The sequence below is a fragment of the Gossypium arboreum genome, chromosome 6 (assembly GCF_025698485.1).
Source record: "Gossypium arboreum isolate Shixiya-1 chromosome 6, ASM2569848v2, whole genome shotgun sequence".
NCBI classification, from domain to species: domain Eukaryota; kingdom Viridiplantae; phylum Streptophyta; class Magnoliopsida; order Malvales; family Malvaceae; genus Gossypium; species Gossypium arboreum.
Genome location: NC_069075.1, coordinates 139,028,267 through 139,049,747, shown reverse-complemented (window position 1 = coordinate 139,049,747; position 21,481 = coordinate 139,028,267). Strand labels below are relative to the sequence as shown.

The following is a 21,481-nucleotide window of genomic DNA, read 5'->3' as shown; positions in this document are numbered from 1 at the left end:
GTTAACAATATTTGTACTAAAACAGTTTTCGTAAGTAGCAGTAGTTTGACTTTGAAAAATCACTAAAATAGTAGAAATGGAATTAAATAATGAATAAATTATGGAATCGAATCTTGATGAGTTTATTTTCATATGGAAGAAGCAAAACAGGTATATGAGCTATATTTTATGAGATGTTTAAATTTTTGTGAAACAGGGCCAGAGCGATTTCTGGATCCCTGTTCTGACTTTGGAAATTCACCATAAATTTTACAAAGATAATTAGAAGTCATACTTTATATGTACAGATTCCTTATTGAGTCTAGTTTTATTAGAGACAAACGGCATAGTCATTGAAGCTTTGTACAGAGAGATATCTGATTCGAAATACACAAAGGTCAGAGTAGTCAAACCCTGAAACAGGGGAGATTTTAAATAATAAACTGTACTAATTGGCTTGACCAAAATTCTAGAAAAAATTGGTAAGTAGATATATGAGTATAAATTCAGAGAAAATTTACGGATTTGGATTTCGAGTTTTATAACTCGAGATATGAATTATTTAGCAACTATGACACAGTTGGACAGCTTGTCTGAAAAGTATTATATAAATTATCTAAATTTGGTTAAGTGCTCAAATAAGTTTAGTAGTGCCTTGTGCTCGACTCCGGCAACGGTCTCGGGTAAGGGGCGTTACAGTTGTGTATTCCATACTGCCACCAAAAACGAAAACTTTCGTTTTCTACCTTCCACTAACGGAGTGTTGGGTAGGGGTCATGTCTTCCTCTCGAACAGCAGTAGATGTTGATGCCGCAAATGTTTTATTTGGCGATGAAAATTGTATATATAACTCAAGATAGGGTGATCCACTAGTGAGATGAGTCTACACCATCGCCTCAAAGCTACAACCACATTTGATATCAAATGAGTTATATGTCACAGGATCAATCGAAGCACAAAATCGATACTTAATAGAAGAAACCCTCATTAGCATCGTTTCAAAGATTTTACGTCTAATTCTTTTATGAAATTCTGTCAAATCTATAGTCTGGTTAAAAATCATTCGCATTGTATTCTCCGATAGAAAAACAATGCTATTCTCGGTGTCACGGACCTCACCATCATAGTAAGTAAAAGCACTAATACGTTCACTCATCTTCAGTTTCCATTATGCTTAGTCTCTCTGATTTTTCTTACTATAACTTATGCAACCTGAGAATGAAATTTAGCTCATTTATAGCCTAAGGCCAAACATGAACTACTGTAGAAAAAGAACGTCCACGTGGGAGCATTTTTCAGTAATTTTGCTGACAGCTCATCCTGCTTGAAGCATTTTTAACACTATTTATTCAGAAACATCTTCTCGAAATTATTTTTTCAGGAACTACTGTAGAAAAATAACGTTCACGTGGGAGCTTTTTTCATCAATTTTGCTGACAGTGCATCCTGTTTAAAGCGTTTTTGACACTATTTGTTTAGAAATGTCTTCTTAAAATTATTTTTTCAGGAACTACTGTAGAAAAAGTACGCCCACGTGGGAGCATTTTTCAATAATTTTGCTGACAGTGCATCATGCTTAAAGCATTTTTTACACTATTTGTTCAGAACCGTCTTCTCAAAATTATTTTTTTAGGAAATACTGTAGAAAAAGAGCATCCATGTAGGAGCTTTTTCAGTAGTTTTGCTGACAGTGCATCCTGCTTGAAGCGTTTTTTACACTATTTATTCAGAACCGTCTTCTCAAAATTATTTCTTCAAGAACTACTGTAGAAAAAACCAAAATCCTTCTTGTCAATATAATTTTCCCTAAATTCTAAACCTAAACACAATACTATTTTTAAAAAACTAAACCCAAATTTAATTAATTTTCTTAAAAACACTAAACCTAAATTTAATTTATTTATTTAAAACCCTTAAACCCTAATTTAATTATTTTTTTTAAAAAGAACACTAAATCTTGATTTATTTTTAAAATTCCTAAAATCTAGAACCCTAAATTATTTTAACAAAATCTTAAACCCTACAAACCTAACTCTAAATTATTTTAACAAAACCATAACCCTAAAAATCCTAAACCAAAAAAATCCTAGAGACTAAACATGTAAAAAGCCCTAACCAAGAAAAAACATGGAGAAAATCACGCCCTTGGGAAAGCATTTTTGCCACGTCAGCAAAGTGCATCCACGTCAGCGTATTTGGTGCTGACATGGCAAAAACGCTCCCCCAAAGGCGTGATTTGCTAGAAATTTCACCCTAAAACTCTCCTACATGGACGCGTTTTGCCAAAATCGACCATTTCCTGTAAATAATGCAAAAATTGGCCTATTTCCGTAAATATACTTGAAAATGGGCCTTTATAGGTAAATTAGTCGAAGGTTAGTAAAATTTTTGTAAAAAAAAAAACTCTCCAAAATAAGTAAAAAAGTTCTTTCTTTTCACCACAAACAAATCATATGAGTGGTTAAAATTACCAATAGTAATTAATTTATTGCTAATTCATATATTAAAATATATGAAAAATAATGCTACCAAACATAAATAAATAAATAAATTTAAATCATGAAATCTCATTTTATTATATTTAATATATATTTAATATTATTAAAATGACATTGATATATTTTATAATTCTAATGATACTCATTTTACATATTTTACATACAAATACATATTTATTTTACTACCATTATTTTTATTTTATAATTATTTTTCTCACATGAATTTCAATTATTTAAAATTTCTTTGTTTATCCTAACAAAATAATTACACGTATGACTAATTTACTTTTTAACCTAAAATATAAGTATAAGCCAGTCAATTTATTAAAAATTAATTTAACAATTTAAATTGCTTTTTTTATTCCACAATTGGATTAATAAAATGTCCCATTTATTTAGGTTTTATATTATGAAATACCGATCAAGAATAGACGATGATTTTTAAATTTGCTCATCGAATTAAAAAAGCCTCCACCAGTAATGTATCAAATAATTATCCTTAAATAGACTAATGACATGAATGACCCCTATGTTTTAGTTATTTTAAACGTGATACCTTTACTTTCAAGATGTCCAATTTAGTACATGAAATTTTATTTCATTTTATAATATGGTACCTGACTCTAACAACTTTAATTTTTTTAATGACATAGTTGTTTGACCAATGAAATTGTGATGCATGACACTTTTACCAATATTTAAGGAAAATAAATTTAAGGTAGCACGTGTCACCTTTTCGTTGGTCAATTTTATACATTAATAATAAAATTAACGTCGTTAGGGTCAAGTAAAATTTTAAATAGAATGAAACTTCAGGTATTAAATTGGCATTTCTTTATTAACTATAGGTGTCATTATTCGTTTTACGGTCTGAGACAATCCTATTTGGGCCAATTAGGACTAAACTTAAAGTGTAAGGATCGTTAATTTTGTTATTCTTTTTTAAATTGAACTGTTTTTTTTTTGGGGGGGGGGTTGGGGGGAGAGATGGCAATAAGTTGAACAAAGGATGTTGCTAAAATCACCACTGCTCCATAGTTGTCATGCTCTGACCCACCACCTGCCTTACTTCACTATGAATTTGAAGTCTTGAAAACTACTATAACCTCTATGGATATTGGATACAATCATCTCTGTCTTGCCTTGTTTCAATTTGATTTTTGTTAGTTATTTTTAATATTTTCAATATTTTTAAAGGTAACTAATATATATATAAATATTAATCCTTTGAAAAAAATTCTAATATCCTCAATCTTAACTTTAGTTTTGAAAAATACGATTAAGGGAAAAAAGTATAAGAACATAGAGTTTTTCTAAGCTTATGTTAGGATTTTGGTGTCCCAATTTTTTTTTATGTTGATACCTAAACTATCCATTCGTTATATATTTTAGTCCAAAAGTTAATGGTCTATTTTTTAGTCCAACCAATGAGATTGCACTATGTGTCTATCTTTTTTTCATGTCGTTGTTGATGTGGCTATTAACCCATCATTGATCGAGTGTTGATCAATGTTGATCAGTATTGACCAATCAATTGTTTTGTTTTTTTTTTTTAAGTTTTTAGAAAGTATTATATTTTTTTTTAAAACATAAATATTTCAAATTTTGGAATTTCTTCTAAAATTTATATAATATTTTTGAAATTTTAAGAGTTTTAACTAATTTATTAAAAATAATATATATTTTAAAACTTTAATTTATACATATATTTTATATTTTTAAATTTTTAAATTTTTTCAGATTTATATATTTTAAATCTTTAAAAATTTCCTTTTGGAAATTTTATATAAGGTTTTCATAAATTACTATTTTATATAATTTATATATTATAAAAAAGCTTTTAAAATTTAAATTTATATATATTTGATTTTTAATTATATAAGTGTAAAGAAATGTCACATGGTGTGATTTTATTCGCCACACGTCTCACCTTTTTTCTAATACCATTAACTTTTAGACTAAAATTTATAATGGAGAGATAATTTAAATACTAAAATATAATAAAAATTTAGGCACCTAACTAGAAAAATAGATATAATACAAAGACCAAATTATATCATAATATTTTTTCTCTAAAATATTTTATATTTTTACTTTTTAATAATTATATATAAAATTAAAATAATAATTTTATACAATGATACGAGAAAATTAATAACCATAATTATTTCATATCCGTTGCAAAAAAATCACTTATCTTATTTTATATATTTATTTTAAAATTTTTATTTCATTTCACTCGAATTCAAAATTTATGAAAAGATTACATCACTAATTTATTTTTTATGAGATCTGCAATCACCAATCTTTTGTCAGTCAGCTGAGTGTCACAATATATAGCATTCTTTGCAATTAAGCCCTCCCCAAAAACCAAACAGATCAAAACAGCCCCCCCAATCCATCACAAACAACAAAAAAATTGAAGTATCTTAAAAAAAATATCATCTCAGAATCTTTGGTTTTGGTTTGCAAATCATGAAGAGGCTGAGTCCTTCACCTTCCTTGGATGCTTTCATGTCCATCTCTCAGCCTAAAGGTACACACGTGAAAATTCCCATCTTTATTTCATGTTTCTTTAACCCAAAATTGATGTGTTTAATTCAGTTGATTATGCAGAGGAGAAGAGTTCAAAGAAGCACCAAATTTACAGCAAGGAATTCCAGGCTATGTTAGATGGTTTAGATGAAGAAGACAGCTTAGAAGAAGGTGGTCAAGCAACAGAGAAGAAAAGGCGTTTATCTATGCATCAAGTTAAGGCTTTAGAGAAGAATTTCGATGTGGGAAACAAGTTAGAACCAGAGAGAAAAGTGAAGTTAGCTGAAGAATTGGGGTTACAGCCAAGGCAAGTGGCTATTTGGTTCCAAAACCGACGTGCTCGTTGGAAGACCAAGGTGTTGGAGAAAGATTATGCAATGCTTAAAGCTAATTATGATGCTCTTAAGCTTGATTATGACAATCTTGAAAAAGAAAAACTTGGTCTAATTGCAAAGGTTAGTGTTTATATCTCAAACCCTATTTTTTAGTTTTTTTAAGTTAAAAGTAATATAGATACTTGTACTAAAAGTCAGATTGCATTTTATCCTATCTACTTAAAATTGAGGTAAATTAGTTTTTGTATATTAAATTAAAGAGTAAATTAACCCTTTCCATAAAAAAATTCATTCATTTGTATTGTTAAATACTGACGTGGTTAACGAAATATTTGTATCTGATATTAATGTATAGGGTAATAGGGATCAGTTTTTAACAGTAAAATTGTATGAAAATTTTAATAGAATAATTGATTTGCTCTTTGATTTAATGGACATGTATTTTTACCTATTTTTTGAGTTTAGAAAGTAAATTATAATTTAATTCTTAGTACAGGGGCTTCCATGATACTCTTACTTTTTTGAATTAATTAAATCTAAGGGTTGATATATGATTGTTTTGCAGCTGAGGGACTTGAAATCAAAGTTGAAAGAAGAGTGTCCAAGCTTTTCAGTGAGGAACAAAGAGCAAGGTTTCTGTGAGAATGATGATGATGATTGTAATGGGATTGTTAAAGAAGAAAGCAATGTGATGAACGGTTCGTCTTCATCGTCGGATTCATCAAATAATCATAAGTGGTTTAAACCATTTGAGTCGAGAATGGTTATGGGGTATACGTATGATGAGCCAGAGTTGGTGGAAGTGGAAGAACGATGCATGTTTAGTGCAGAGGAATCTTGTGGTTTCTTCTCAGTTGATCAAGCTCCATCTCTTCAATGGTACTTCACGGGGCAGTAAAAAAAAAAACATTGCATGAAGGGATAAAATAGCCTTAAAAGTTTTGTAATTTAGGAATATTTAAGGTCTATTCTTCTACTGTTGTTGTTTTTTTTTAATTATCATAATTAAAACTGATTATTGGGAGGAATGTTACGTATAAGGTTTCGAGTTTGATTCTTGTGAGAGAGTTTTTTCTCCTATTTAGGGCTTCATCTGACTCAACTTTTTAGATTTAATCGAAACTTAACGTGATTATGAGATACCAAATATGAGATACCAAATAGATTTAGATTTAAAAAATATAAGTTAAAATATATGTTCAAAGTTCATATACTTTTCATACCTTTAGAATTTAATCACTCAACTTTTATTTCAAAATTTAGTGTTTTTACTTTTGAATTAAATAAATCAGATTTAATTATCAATACCGTTAATATTCTTCTATTAAATTTGCTTGATAGCTATATAACCAAAAAAAAAGTTGTAATAAACATCAATTTAAAAGAAAAACTTTAATGTTGTTAACAATTAAACTTGTCATTTTATATCTAAAAAAGACAGGATTAAATTCTTAAAAATAAAAGTAAAGAGATTTAAATTCTAAATATACTGAAGAGTATAAGGGCTTGCTTCTACTATATTAAAATTTGATATTTAATCATCTACTTTGATTTAGTACAATTAAATCTCTCTACTTTTACATATATTGTTAATATATTCAAATTTATAACACCTTTATGCTACGATAAGAGTATTATATTTTTTCATATGTTTTACTAAATGGGTTAATAATACATTAACTCAATTCATAATATTTAGCCACGTATATGACTTATTTTTATTATATAAACTCTTATTGATATAATACTAAACTATCCATAATCCCTCCTGAACTTTTAAAAAAAAAAAAAAAATGTTTCAGGACACTCGAACTTTTTATATATTATAATATTATAAAAAAAAAAAAAGAGTGTTGGCGGTTTCAAAGTACCTAAAAAAACCAAAGGGCCATGTTCGATAATTCAGAAGGCAGCCGCACAAAACTGGGTGTCCAATCCAACGGCAAAGATCCAAATTGGAGACCCGATGCATTCCCTCTTGGTTCTAGTTGCTTTCCCTTTTTTCTTTTTGGGACACCCCTTTGTTTTGACTTTAATGTAAAAAACAGACCATATCCCTCCATCTCCCCTGACTTGTCAATTTTTTGCACCAGTCTTTAAAGCTGGCATCGCCAAAATGCAAACTATGGCTGGCTGAAGCTGTTTCCCTATGAAGAAAAGCCAAGATACAAACCCTCTAGTAAGGTAATATAGACAAATATCATGAATTTCAGAGCTTGAAAATTAGATATTTACATTCTATTGGTTTATTTTGGTATCTGAATTTAAAAATTAGATCTATTTTAATTTTTTAATTTAAGGAAAAATTGTAATAATTTAATGATGTGTCACTTTTAAATTATGTTATGTCATCACAATAAAAAATAGAACCAGTGATATTATGCTATATTATCAAACTTTTATATCTTTTTCAAATTTAGGGATTAAAATAGATTTAGTTGTCAAATTCGAGTATTAAATTAAATTAAAAAATATAAGCAACAAAGTGGACTTAGTTGATAAGTTCAGACGGCAAAAATTACATTAACCCTAAAAATAACTACATCTAATATATAATGAAAGAAATTACATGTTACTATTTATCACCTTCGAAGCCATGACTTTTGAACATTTAAAAAAATCACATAAAGACCAGCTTTGGTTTGGTTCAAAATGTGTTTTAAAAAAGAGTTTTGGATAGCTAAAATGAATGCTAAACAATCCCAACTCATAAAATCATAGATCTCATTTCAACTAATAGACATGTCTATACTTACAAGTGCTGATATTCTTTGGAATGAGATGGAAATAGATTTAAATTTATTATATTTTATGATTTACGAATGTCTGATTCAAGGAAAATAAGATTATCTTTGATAATATAATTATCATAATATGATATTAGTTAACACATTATGAGTTCAAGATAACCTTTAGAATCTAAATCTGGAAATGTTATTCCGAAATCTTACATTACCTTTAATAGTGTGAGATTATTGAACTAGATTTTTATAAACCTAACAAATTTGAACGGCAAGAAAACATCGACAGAGTTCTTTCTTTTCCATGTGTGCCATTCCTTAAAACAACAAGCACTTGTCTAGGGCATACAAAATAAATAGACTCACACCACTCTATTTCTATTAAAAAGAAAACAACAAATCTCTCAAAGTTTTTAGGGTGTGATTTTGTTAAGGGAAAATAAGATTATCTCTAATAACAGAATTATCGAAATGTAAAATTACTTATTACATCATGGGCTCAAAGTAATTTTTGAAATTCAAATGTAAAAATATTATTAGGAAATCTTACATTGCCTTTGACAATGTAAGATTATTGAACCATATCGTTATAAACCTAACAAATTTGAATGGCTAGAGAACATCAACAAAGTTCTTTCTTTTCTTTTCTTTTCTTTTCCATGTATGCCATTCCTTAAAACAACAAGCACTTGCCTAGGGCATATAGACCAAATAGACTCACACCATCCTATTTCCATTAAAAAGAAAACAACAAATCTCTTAAAGTTACTAGATCTTAAATTTAAGGAGTGATTTGGTTACGGGAAAATAACATTATCTCTGATAACAGAATTACTAAAATATAAAATTACTTATTACATTATGGGCTCAAAGTAATATTTGAAACCTAAACATAAAAATGTTATTCCGAAATCCTACATTACCTTTGACAATGTGAGATTATTGAACCATATATATCTTTTTAAACCTAACAAATTTGAATGGCAAGAGAACAATAAAAGAGTTCTTTCTTCTTTTTTCCATGTGTGTCAGTCCTTAAAACAATTAAGCACTTGCCTAGGGCATATAGACCAAATAGACTCACACCACTCTATTTCCATTAAAAAAAAACGACAAATCTCTTAAAGTTACTAGATCTTAAATTTAGGGTGTGATTTGATTAAGAAAAAATAAGATTATCTATAATAACACAATTACTGAAATGTAAAATTACTTTTTACATTATAGGCTCAAAGTAATTTTTGAAATCTAAACGTAAAAATATTATTCTGAAATTTTACATTACCTTTGACAATGCCAGATTATTGAACCATATCTTTCTAAACCTAACAAATTTGAATGGTAAGAGAACATCAACAAAGTTTTTTCTTCTCTTTTCTTTTATATATTTTCCATGTGTGCCATTCCTTCAAACAACGAGCACCTGTTTAGGGCTTAGACCAAATAGACTAATCACCAAATTTTCATTAAAAAAATCGACAAATTTCTCAAAGTTACTAGATCTTAAATTCAAGGTGTGATTTGGTTAAAGAAAAATAAAATTATCTAAAATAACAGAATTATCGAAACGTAAAATTACTTATTACATTATGAGTTCAAAGTAATTTTTAAAATCGAAACGTAAAAATATATTTGAAATTTTATATTATCTTTGACAATGTGAAATTCTTAAACTAGATCTTTCTAAACCTAACAAATTGAAATGACAAGACAACATCGATAGAGTCCATTTCTTTTCTTTCCTATACGTGCCATTCCTTAAAAGAACAAGCAATTGTCTAGGGCTTAGACCAAATAGACTCACACCACCCTGTTTCTATTTAAAAAACAACAAATTTCTCTCAAAGTTTTACAATCATAAGGAGATTGAATCCGCTGCAAAAATGTGAAAGCACCCAACTCATGTACTCCTCATCCGTCATCCCCTATATGCAGCAATGGACCATACTTTCATCACAAATCTTTAGAAAGGGGGGGGGGGTGTAAATGCTTGATAGCAACTGAACTTCCTGATCATGTATTAACTTATTCGAAAAGCTTTAATTAAAGAGTTACCTTCCTTGAGCACCACATGAATGGAACCTGTCTGTCTGGCATGCATGCTTTTAGCCCCATGAGTTGAGCCTACAACATGTGGATGTGGATATAAGGCTCGTCCCTTTCCACTTTTCTGAGTTTGGGAGCGGGAAAGAGACGCACCAAAAAGCTGCTGCTGACTCTCTTGTCGTTCCCTTTCATGTCTGAAAAACAATGGGTCCCTTTGTTCATCAATTGTTTGACTCTTTTTATCCACTATTGAATCTGCCTATAGCTGTTTCATGACTTTTGTGGGAAATTGGCAATCCCTATAAAACCCATTAAATTTTTCACCCTCCCACTTGTGGTAAAGGTATAAGATGTTATTGAATCACAACATTTTTATATAATATTTTTTTCGTAGTTAAAGTATTTACCGTTGATAGCAGTGATTAATCCCCTTATAATGGATGGTCTTTAAAAAGGTAAACAGTTAACCATAAAAAGTACTTTATTTCTATGAGCAATGATTGAAACTCCAATTATATGATTAAAATATGAGGCGAGCAACCATCACACTACATTTCATAGTTGATATCGTATTTTTAAACTTAGTGGAAAAAAATTGTATATTAGAATATGGTCTTGAAAATTTTTATGTAAAAATTATATTTATTAAAAATTTATGTAAGAATTATAGAATTTTAGGTGTAAGTCTGATCATACATGTGTTTTCATTGATTTTATATAAAAGCATAAGTGCTTGTTTAGCAGTGCTTAAAAAAAGTACTTCTGCTTCCAAAAGTACTTCTGGAAGAAAAACACTTTTTTACTGCACTTTTCAAAAGCTTTGCTCATTTCATAGCTAAACTGATATCTAGTTGACTCATGATACTAATTTAAGAAAAAATTTAAATATAGTATAGATTTTTTTTAAATTTAAAAAACATAAATCATAGTTTTTAAAACATTTTGGAAAGAAAATTTATTTTTGAAGTGGATTGAACATTAAATTAAAGGGTAAGTCACATTTTAGCCATTCAACGTAGACCCTATTATCAAGTTGATACTTAATTTATTTTTTTTTTTAAATTGTTAGATGAATTTGTATTCCATAATATAGTTAATCCTTTTTTAAGGGTGTTAAAATAAAAAACGTGCATTATAAGATTGTGGCACATTAAGTATAAAATATAGCGTTAATTATACCATTAGTCACTAAAGTATGGTTAAATTTTTGTTTTAGTCATTTAACTAAAAAAAGTTACAATTTGGTCACTAAGCTATTCGAAAGTTTTCATTTAAGTCATTGAACTATTCAAATGTTTTTATTTAAGTTATTGGGTTGTTAAGTTTTTTTTAAAGTTTTGCGAGTGAGCTCCAAGCGACGATTCAATGATTTGTACAGTAGATCAGTAACCATCAATGAATAGAAGAACATACCTTAGATACAAGTCAATCTAACGGTAAATATTAGAAATCAAATAAAAAAAGTGTTTGAAATTTAGTTTGCAGATTCATGATGTCTAAAGTTATTTCATGAAAAAAATTGAATTGTAAAAAAGAAGGGGAAATAAAGCTTTCAATTGATACAAGCAATGCAAATAGAGAAAGCCATATAGCATCAATTTTAACAGTCATGTGAATAAAATGGAAACTTTTGAATAGTTCAATGACCAAATTGTAATTTTTTTTAAGTTACGTGACCAAAACGAAAACTTATCTATAGTTTAATGACTAATGGTGTAGTTTAACCTAAAATATGTAATTAAAAAACTTTAAAAAAATTTATTAAAAATTATAAATTTATAATAACTTTATTTAATTTTTATAATAAATTTATAATGACAGATCGGGTTGTAATATTGAAAGATTTAGGCTTTAATTTCCTAAAACCTTGAGGAAGAATTCCCCAAATCAAACCAATAAAAAGAAGGGAGGAAGGGAGGGAGAACAAATTCTAGTGTCTTTCTTTGATCAATCAGAGAAGGTTAGTAGCGGTGGAGGAACGTGCGGCCACTAGGCTACAAGGAAGAAGTGTTGGGGAAACATGTAAGGTGTGTATGATAGAATTTTAAACTTTGTAATACATCCAGGATCAACAAAGATAGTTAGAACACATAGTTAGAACAATAAATTGTTAATAATCTAGTTTTTGGATGTATTTTGATTTGTTTTCGCAAGTTGAAGAAGTTGATTTGCAATAAATTGTGATTTGCCCGAAGGAAACTGCACTCTTTTACAAAAACATCCATATTTGGTTCGGTTTGAGTTTAGCTTAAGCATGATATTTTTGTTCTTCTGTGCTTAAAAAAAGCACTTCTGGCTCCAAAAGCACTTTTGAAATAAAAGCTGTGCAGAACAAGCTGCTTTTAGCTAGAATTTTTGGCTTTTCAGATGTGCTTTTAGTGCTTAATTACTTTTTCACCCCTTCAATAACATAGTACTTTCCTTTTTTTTTTCTTGGTGCTTAATTACAAATGTGTTAAAATCATTAATTAAAAATAAAAAATATTTTTAAAATACTAATTACAAATATTTAATTGTTATATTTAAATATTTAAAATGTAGTTTATATATTCTAATTAAATTTTATAAGTAATTAATATTTATTACTTAAAATATTTAAAATTTATATTTCATATATTAAAATATTAACAACAAGTTATAATAATTTTTTATTCTTACTAAAACATAATAATATTAACTATTTTAAATTTTATTTAAATGCGTATTTGTTACTTGATAATAACATGTCTAAAATGGACATTTTATTTCTCAAAAGTACTTTTGACAAACTTTTCAAAAGTATTTCTCAAAAGTACTTTTTAAAAGCACTTTTCAAAAGTATTGCCAAACTAGCCCTAACACACTTTATGTTTGCCTAAACCCGACTTGACCCGAAATATAAGCCTAAATTTTGCCTAAGCCCACCCGTATTTATAAATGGTTAACTCAAGCTCATTTTAAGTTTGTCTATATTGTTTTTACTTTTTAAAAAATATTTATATTATTTTTAATTTAATATTTAATATTTTAATAATTTTCATTTATTAAATATTATATATTTGTATTTTAACATTTTTAATGTTTACATTATAATATTATATATAAATTTAATTTTTATGTGTTATAATTTATTATATAATATATAAAAAATACATAATATAATGTATTAGAAACTTAAAAACATGTCGGGTCAGATCAAGAATTGTCATCTTTATGAACACACTGCACATAGTCAACCATGGAAAGTGACGTCTTTATGAAGTGTACTAGTCGATCTTCGAGGTTAAAAGCCCAATTTTGTGAGTTATTAACGAAAGTTGCATGGAGGGACTTTTGATTCAGCATAATAGCAATCTTGGATGTTGTTGGGTCAGCAAATGCCATTAAGGAATTCTAGATAAGTTGATCTTAAAAGAACTAAATGGTATAATCAGAATTGATTCGTTAAAAATCATTGGTAATGCGTTGAAGGGCTAGATTAAAACCAATTTGATGGCCAAAGAGATCATGATCACGCATGAGCATTGAAAATTGTACTTTCTAGGTCGAGAAATTTATATTCTTAACTAATGTTACAGGGAGTTAAGAGGTAGGGTTGAATTATTCGTCGTAGTATAATCAATGTGTTACTAGCTTCGAAAATGAAAATATTGATAGAAACCATTCAATATACCAGCTACTAGTAGGCTTATTTATGCATGAAGCAATAGAGATTTTTTTATCAAAGTTGTACAATTTTTGCTAGCTCTGATACCATATAAACATAAAAATAAGGAATAAAATATCAATCATCCTTGTTCATTCATCAATAGGTTTTTAAAGACAAAGCAATGATCAACAAAATTAATAACTACTTCCATGAGACTCTCCTATAATGAAGGAAACTCATTTAAATAAAAAACAACTCAACTAAAAGTATAACAAACAATGAACAAAAGTTAAAAAAAAATGTTCAACAATCAAATGTTCATTCTATGTCAATACCCCTCACATAGAGTGAGAGAACTCACAAATACTCCTAACTTCAATTTAGATAGTTGTAGAGAGAATCAAAGAAATCATCATATTGAATACCATTACATTTAGGGCTAGTTTAACAATGCACTTTCGAGACAAAGTACTTTTGAGATAAAAGTATTCCTAAACAATATGCTTTTGAGAGAAAATTTTTTTTTCAAATGCTAAAAATTGGCCAAATGCAGAAGCAGAAATTTTGAGTTTTTCTTAAAAATACTTTTTATTCCCAAAGTGTTTCTTAAAAGTATTGCTAAATTAGCCCTTACACCAAAACCTATAACCTTGTGAAGATTGGACTAATGGGCTAAATGTTGAAATGTATGCACCAATATTTCATTATCGTTTTTCTTATCGGAAGAGACAATAAGTTTTCTGTATGAGTTTTTTTTAATTATGTAACGTCTTTGTAAATGGGAAAGAAAACCCATCTTTAGGTTGAACTATTTATCTTCTTTAAGAGCCATTTTTTGTGTCAATTACTTTCACGTTTTTCTGTATGTTTTTTCAGATCAATAAACGAGTCTAGCTATTAAAAAAACAATTAACTACTTTAATAATAATAAAATCAATTAATGATTAAAGAGATTTTGGGCTTTTTATGTTGAAATTGCAACTTTCTCAAAGCCCAAAAAGATCAGGCCGAAACTATCTGGGCCAACTTAAACGCCATCGTTTCTTATGATTATGAACCGTAAAAGAAAATATTCAAGAAAACCCCTAAGGCTTCACCACTTCGTTCTGCTCCTTCGTTCTGCTAAACCCTCCAACCTGTAAGTTTGCTTCTACTTGTCTCTGTAATGGTTGCCTTAGTTTTTTTTTCTTTAATTATCTAATAATAATGGCTTAATTCTGATCTTTTTAGGGTTTAAAATTTAGTTAAAACGAGGAAAAAATGCCACTGGGATTGATATTAGGGATAGGAAGGACGTTTCGAAGGAAGCGTACCTCATCGCTCGATATTCTCTCGTCTAAACGAGCACCAAGAGATTATTACAAGGGGAAAAATTGCAAGTCTACTGGTTTCCACACTCGCAAAGGTTCCATTCTCTTCTTTAATTTGTGATTATTTTTAGGGTTGACAAGCAGAAGAATCTTTATTAGCAATGTGGATTTATAATTGTGATCTTTGATTCGTTTGCTTTTAGATTTGGTTGATAATGCTTTGAATGAATCACTGGATAGAATTTTCCCGTGTCTGACTGAATGCTGCATACTATACTTTAATAGCTAAACAACTATGCGTTTGTGTTAAAGTTATTAAGCTATTATGGATAATCTTATGGGCGTGAGTATAACCCTGTTACAGTAAAAGATAAGGAGTTGTTTGCTCGGTCCATTGGTTTTTTGCTTTTTTACTAGTGTAATAGACTTTGAAAATCCTTTGTTTTCGTTTTCTCGATTATTTAAATTCACTTGCCGTCGTTGGTAATTCTTGCATTGAATCACCAGATAGAATTTCCTCGCTAACTATATCACAATGTCTCGAGCTGAATGCAGCATGCTATACTCTAATATCTCAACAACTTTGCTTTTGTATTAAGTTTTAAGCTATTATGGATAATCTTAAGGTTGTGATTTGTGAATATAACCTTGTTATAGTAAAGATAAGGTTCAGTTTGATTGGTGATGCAGAGCTTATGTATAGTATAAATGTAGGTAAAATCCTCTTAATACTCCAATGAGAAGGCTGATTCTAATTTTGAATATTTGAAGAAACTCAAGTATTTGCCTTTGTGGTTATGGTTCAAGTTAAAAAATCCGGCATCTTGTGTGCATGCTAGGTTATAATCATTATTAGAACTATGTGACCAAAAATTACAAAAACAAGTTCATATTAACTTCTCGGAGTTTGAACTACGATCCAACGATTTTAATTTTGATTGAACTGTGTATGCATCTGCTTTTTGCTGGGAGTATAACTGAAGCATCCACTGCAGGTGGATATGTTGTGATGCAGGAGAAGTTGCCAAACTATGTGGTTCCTGATTTGACTGACTTCAAGGTAATTTTATTCCTCGCTTGCATTTTTTATACCAATTTTTCAATGTATGGATTAATAATTCTAAAGGAGGTTCAAAACTCTGCTTGTGTCTGAAACATACTAGTCTCCCCTTGCCAAAACTTCATTGGACAGTTTCAAGGATTTTAAGGTATCATGATGCTAGAAATTTGATTTTAAGTGGGTTTGTACATGATGCTTGTAGGAGAACTGAATCTGTTGTCCGTTCCAAACTGAATTAGGGCATTCTGCCTATGATAACTTATGCTCTTTATCCAACTGAATCCCATTTCTCTTTTTCCTTTGTACTATAATGGTTCTGTTGATTCTTGAACCATAAGTTAGGGTTCACTTTAAAAGGATATAATGTAGTTTTGAATTGCCAAACCAAACCCCCTGTATAGATCTATCAAAGAATTGCAGTTTTGGGGATTGGTGGCCTGATTATTATAGCTGAGAGTTGGCATATTTTTTCTGATTTCCTCACTCGACTTATTATCCCTCAGAAGGAGAATAGCATTCATCACGCCACTGGCTCAATACCCCTATTTTGATTCATAAACAGTTCAAGTTTGTACTTTGTGATTTACAGCTTCATCCAGAAAGTGCTTGCGTTTATTGCTTCTGATCTGAGTTATCCTTTTTGTTCTCGCAGCTCAAACCATATGTATCCCAGTGCCCAACTGAAGTCAAAACCGCAGAGGCTGCTGAATCAGCTAAATAATCAGCAGATGGAGTGAGTATAGTTGTTTGATCATGTCTTTCATCATCTAACCGCAGCCATGTTAAACTAGAACATAGTCTGTTGGGGTGCACTGCCTTAGGTCAAGGTCTTGCGAGTTCTTTATTTTTGTCCTACATTCTAAACTATTAACAATTGCCTGTAATGTCAGAGATCTGATTGCTTAAAATGTACAACACCTCTACCTGATTTAGCTGATACCCAGCAATAGGTAAATCAGGACATATAAGCACTAAGCAATAAGAATATACTATGTCTTGAACATTGAACTCATCGGTATCGAAAATTTAAATTGCTTTGAAATTCTGTTTCTTGATCATCAACTATGTTTGTTCAGAATTTGTTGCAAGATGTCCTTACATCAAATTCTCTAGTTTATGCTGCCTATCCAATGACTTCAATTGTAGTCATTAGCATGAAATTTTCAAGCATTAATCCCATTTGGTTCAAAGTGTGTTCTTCCATATACCAAGTACATATACGGTTTTCTTAGAACACTGTTGACATACGTAGATTTTTCAGGTTCTAGAGGTCATTTTGAAATGACAAAATCTTACTAGTTGTGTTGGGTGTTGCACAAAAGACATTTGACATATATTAAATTAAAGGTCAAATGATGCTATCAATCTTTGTATTATGCTGAAGTTGTGGATTTAGTCTCTTTATTCTAATTTGGTTATTTTTAGTTCTTGTATTTCTTGAATTTTGAAATTTCAGACTTCACCTAAACAATAACAATTAAAAACATTTAGGTATTAGTTGAGTACTATGCATAAGTTGTTGATTAATGCATGTTTAGAGTTTTTATATTTTGAGTAGTAGTTGTTAAATCCATTAGCTACAGTGACATAGCATTTTTGTGAGTATTATGCAGAAATATTAAATTGATAAGATATTACATATATAATAATATGTTTGCTACATAAGATTTAGGAAATAGACAAATTTAGTGATTATCGTTTGGGTTAGGATTGAATTTTTTTGTTATACCGTCTTTTTTTTTTTTCTTATTTAGGAAAAACCGTGCATAAGCAAACTTAAGTCCACATACTCCTAGTTGTAATAATAATCGTGCCGACTCAATTGGTACATAAACTAAATTTTAATATTGAAATTCATGACTATGGACCAAAGGGAACATCGTCCCCAACAACAGGGGAAAGAAATATGGGTAGGGATGAGTGTGTAAAGGCTTTATTACAACGATACAGATGTATCCTTTAATGGATGGAAAGAATCAAATCCCTACTCTGTTGCTTTGAAGTCCCATTTGGCATTTTCCCACAAGGCTCTTTCCGCGTCCTAATAAAAGCTTTGTCCCCTCGTCCACACCACTCGACCAAAGATTGCCTCGATAACAATTCCTTCATTCATATCACTAGTTATCAAATCTATTTTTTTTAATCATTACAATATTAAGGAACGGAAAGAGATGATAAAGTTTGAAATTTTATCATTTAAGTGCGTGCCGGATGAAAACTTTAATTATTACTCTAAATAAATCTTAACGTAAATTTAAATTTTAACATAATACAAACAATATCTATGGTCACAATAATTATTTTATGTTGATTTTAGAAGTGCATATAAAATAAAGATATATGTGATATTTATTATAACATTTTAAATATTTTATTAATCATTTTAAAAATTATAGTTGTTTCACTTATAAAATTACTCACTTCATACCAAGTCTTTTTCATCTTCTATTTCTAGTTTTTCACCCCACTTGTGGGTGTATGAAATTTTAATATATATATAAACTCATTAGGGTAAACGTGCTATTAAAGCCTTTATATTAAGAGTTAGAATTGTGTTTTATTTTTTTACTCAAAAATGGATAAATTAGTTATTATACTTTAGATCAAATATTAAATTAATCCTTTTGTTAAAAAGTCTATTCATTTCTATGATTAAAAATTAGTCCATGTATGTTAGAATGAGGTACATATGGCATCGATCACATCGGTTTTTAATAATAGAAATAGATGAACATTTTAACGAAGATGATTTATTTTTTATCTAATGTATAATATCTAATTGACCCATTTTAATAGATTGTGTTTTGTTCTTTCTACTCAAAAATTGACAAATTAGTTATTATATTTTAGATCAAAGAGTAAATTAATCATTTTGTTAAAGATTCTATTCATTTCTACAATTATCGGTTCATATATGTTAGAATGAGGAACATATGGCATCAATCACACCAATTTTAATAATAGAATGATGAATATTTTAAAAGAAAGATTTACTCTTTGATTTAACATAAAATAATTAATCAACCCATTTTTAAATAAAAAAACAAAATACAATCAAACTTAATATAAAGCGTTCTATAATACTTTTTACCAATCACTATGTGATCTATTTGTAAAATGTTAAACCCTCGAATTAGAGTTCAATTCTTGATGATCAATCCATCAAGTATCAATTTTCGCATTCATTTTAACTATTATCAATACATTTCTTCTATTCATTAAAAGTTAAAACTATAATAAATTTAATCCTTTTAAGTTTTAAATAAAATAGCAAAAAACAAAATTAATCTGTCACCAAAACAATTGATACATAAAAGTTTTAAAAATGGTAATAAATTAGGGATAAAAAATTATTAAATAAAATTGATGTTGTATTGCGGTGGGATGTTGGGCATGGAGTCTCAGGTGAAAAAAGTAAATTTTCAAGGTTTCAAATCCGAAAAGATAATATAAGATGATATTAATAAGTCATTAGATATAATAATCAGATATATCATATTTTAAAGAGAGAATATAAATTTAAATTTTAAAAAAAATATTATTTGAAAGGATAACTACGAATTTCTAATATAAATAGTAAAACAGATATGTATAATATAAAAAAATTAAAAAAGATAAATAATAAAAAAATATGAAAATTGGGCTCAAAGTCAAAAGCATTGCTTGCACTCAAAATATTTTAATCACCCGACCCAAACCATCTTAACCACCGACTCTACAATCAAGTGGACCCCCATCTTACCTCTTCTCTATCACACCCTTTCTTTTTTCCACCTCCCCACCCCCCCAAAAAAAAAAAAATTATTTTTAAACGGGTAAATTTTGTTTCAAGTCCTTATACTTTTTGTATATTTAGAATTTAATCCTTCTAATTATATTTCTAGGAATTTAGTCTCTCAACTTTTTGAATTTTATAATTCAAGTCCGATTGTTAGCACTGTTAAAGTTCTTCTATTAAATCTACTAGTATAACATTTTGAAATAAGAAAAGTTATTCATTTGGTAGTTATGTAATAAAAATAATAATATTATAATAAACCTGAATTTGATAGAAGAATTTCAATAGTATTAATAATGGAACTTTGTATTTTACATTCGAAAAGTAAAAGACTAAATTCTTTTAAATAAAAGTAAGGGACTAAATTTTAAATATACAATAAATATAAGGACTTGGAACATATTTTAACCTGAAGAGTATGAAAACTATAATATATTTTAACCTAAAAATTGATATGGAAAGAATTTTATCCTTTAATTTTAAATTTAAGCAAGTGAGAAATCTAAGAGGAAAATTCCTTTTCCAACACATTTAGACGTAAGACAGACACACATTACACATAGATATGCAGTCAAAAAGCCAAAAGAGAACACCAATGAAACCTCCCATGAACCCTCTTGGAAACCCACACACCTACTCTTTGCTTTCCTTTGTGTTATATATATATAGCATTTTCAAACCCCAAACACATCCATAAGTATATCGCAGCAGCCAAGCAAACAGAAAGAGAAAAACATGAGAAGCCAAAATCTAATGGCAACCTTCAGAAGATCAAAGGGTGGAAGACGATCCAAGGCTATTGAAGGATGCAAAAAACACCCAAAACACAAGCAATCACCAGGCGTTTGTTCACTTTGCTTACAACAAAAACTCTCTCAGCTATCGTTTGAATATTCCGTCCCACGATGTCATATCCCCGTTACAGTTGACTGTTCCATTTGTTCATCATCATCATCATCATCTTCATCTTCTTCGTTGTCATCTTATTATTCTTCAGCTTCAACTTCTGCTTCTTCTTCTCCTATGCATAGCTACCATTTGGTTAGAGAAGGAAAGGGTAATTCGTTTCCCTTGTTACTGTTCAGTGGCATGAAAAGGAATTGTGGGTTCTTCTCAAAGTTGCTTCATCATCACAGCAACACTACCACCATGGTTCATTAATGGTGGTGTTTTTTTATGGGTTTTCAGTCTTCTTTTTCTTCTTTTTCCCATATATATACATCAGCTGTGATCAGTTTTCTTTGATCATTTTTTGACTGATCATAGCAAATCCAGTTCCAACAAAAAGATATATATTTTGATCTTGATTGATCTTGGCTTCTATCAGTTCATTGTTTATTTCTCCTTACCAAACAGATAATATATATAAATGCAATGTATTGTGATGTGAGAAGTTGTTGTTTTTTTTTTTCCTTTTTTTTGTACGAAATCATTTGATTCTTCTTGTTGTAACGTTGTTTAGTGTTTAAAAATAAATTTTTAAAGAAAAATAAAAGAGAAAAACTTAACATATTACAGCAAAAACAATCTGGCAAAAACCTTATTTTAATCAAATTGATAAATAAATAAGC

At 29.1% G+C, this 21,481-nt stretch overlaps 3 protein-coding genes and 1 long non-coding RNA gene across 5 annotated transcripts; 3 read left to right on the top strand and 1 right to left on the bottom strand.

Annotated features, from left to right (window-relative positions):
• The first annotated feature begins 4,843 nt into the window (after nucleotides 1-4,843).
• LOC108484516 (homeobox-leucine zipper protein ATHB-6-like) lies at nucleotides 4,844-6,494 on the top strand. Of its 2 annotated transcripts, none has more exons than XM_017788331.2 (3): nucleotides 4,844-5,013; nucleotides 5,094-5,467; nucleotides 5,913-6,494. In XM_017788331.2, the coding sequence occupies exons 1-3, from the start codon at nucleotides 4,953-4,955 to the stop codon at nucleotides 6,243-6,245; spliced, it is 768 nt and encodes a 255-aa protein (XP_017643820.1). In that variant the 5' UTR covers nucleotides 4,844-4,952; the 3' UTR covers nucleotides 6,246-6,494. The 2 variants fall into 2 exon arrangements, with proteins under 2 accessions (XP_017643820.1, XP_017643819.1); XM_017788330.2 differs by having other exon boundaries at nucleotides 5,082-5,467.
• Nucleotides 6,495-7,367: 873 nt separating this feature from the next.
• Nucleotides 7,368-10,506, bottom strand: LOC128294173 (uncharacterized). Its single transcript, XR_008284450.1, has 2 exons — nucleotides 10,144-10,506; nucleotides 7,368-7,494 (listed from the first exon to the last, which is right to left on the bottom strand). It is a non-coding gene; the product is annotated as an uncharacterized LOC128294173 (long non-coding RNA).
• A 4,253-nt stretch (nucleotides 10,507-14,759) lies between these two features.
• LOC108485420 (uncharacterized) lies at nucleotides 14,760-17,174 on the top strand. The gene is made up of 4 exons (XM_017789257.2): nucleotides 14,760-14,900; nucleotides 14,993-15,167; nucleotides 16,068-16,132; nucleotides 16,785-17,174. The coding sequence occupies exons 2-4, from the start codon at nucleotides 15,023-15,025 to the stop codon at nucleotides 16,851-16,853; spliced, it is 279 nt and encodes a 92-aa protein (XP_017644746.1). The 5' UTR covers nucleotides 14,760-14,900; nucleotides 14,993-15,022; the 3' UTR covers nucleotides 16,854-17,174.
• A 3,489-nt stretch (nucleotides 17,175-20,663) lies between these two features.
• LOC108485471 (uncharacterized) lies at nucleotides 20,664-21,071 on the top strand. Its single transcript, XM_017789316.2, has one exon. It carries the CDS (start codon nucleotides 20,664-20,666, stop codon nucleotides 21,069-21,071), a length of 408 nt encoding a protein of 135 aa, XP_017644805.2.
• Nucleotides 21,072-21,481: the final 410 nt, after the last annotated feature.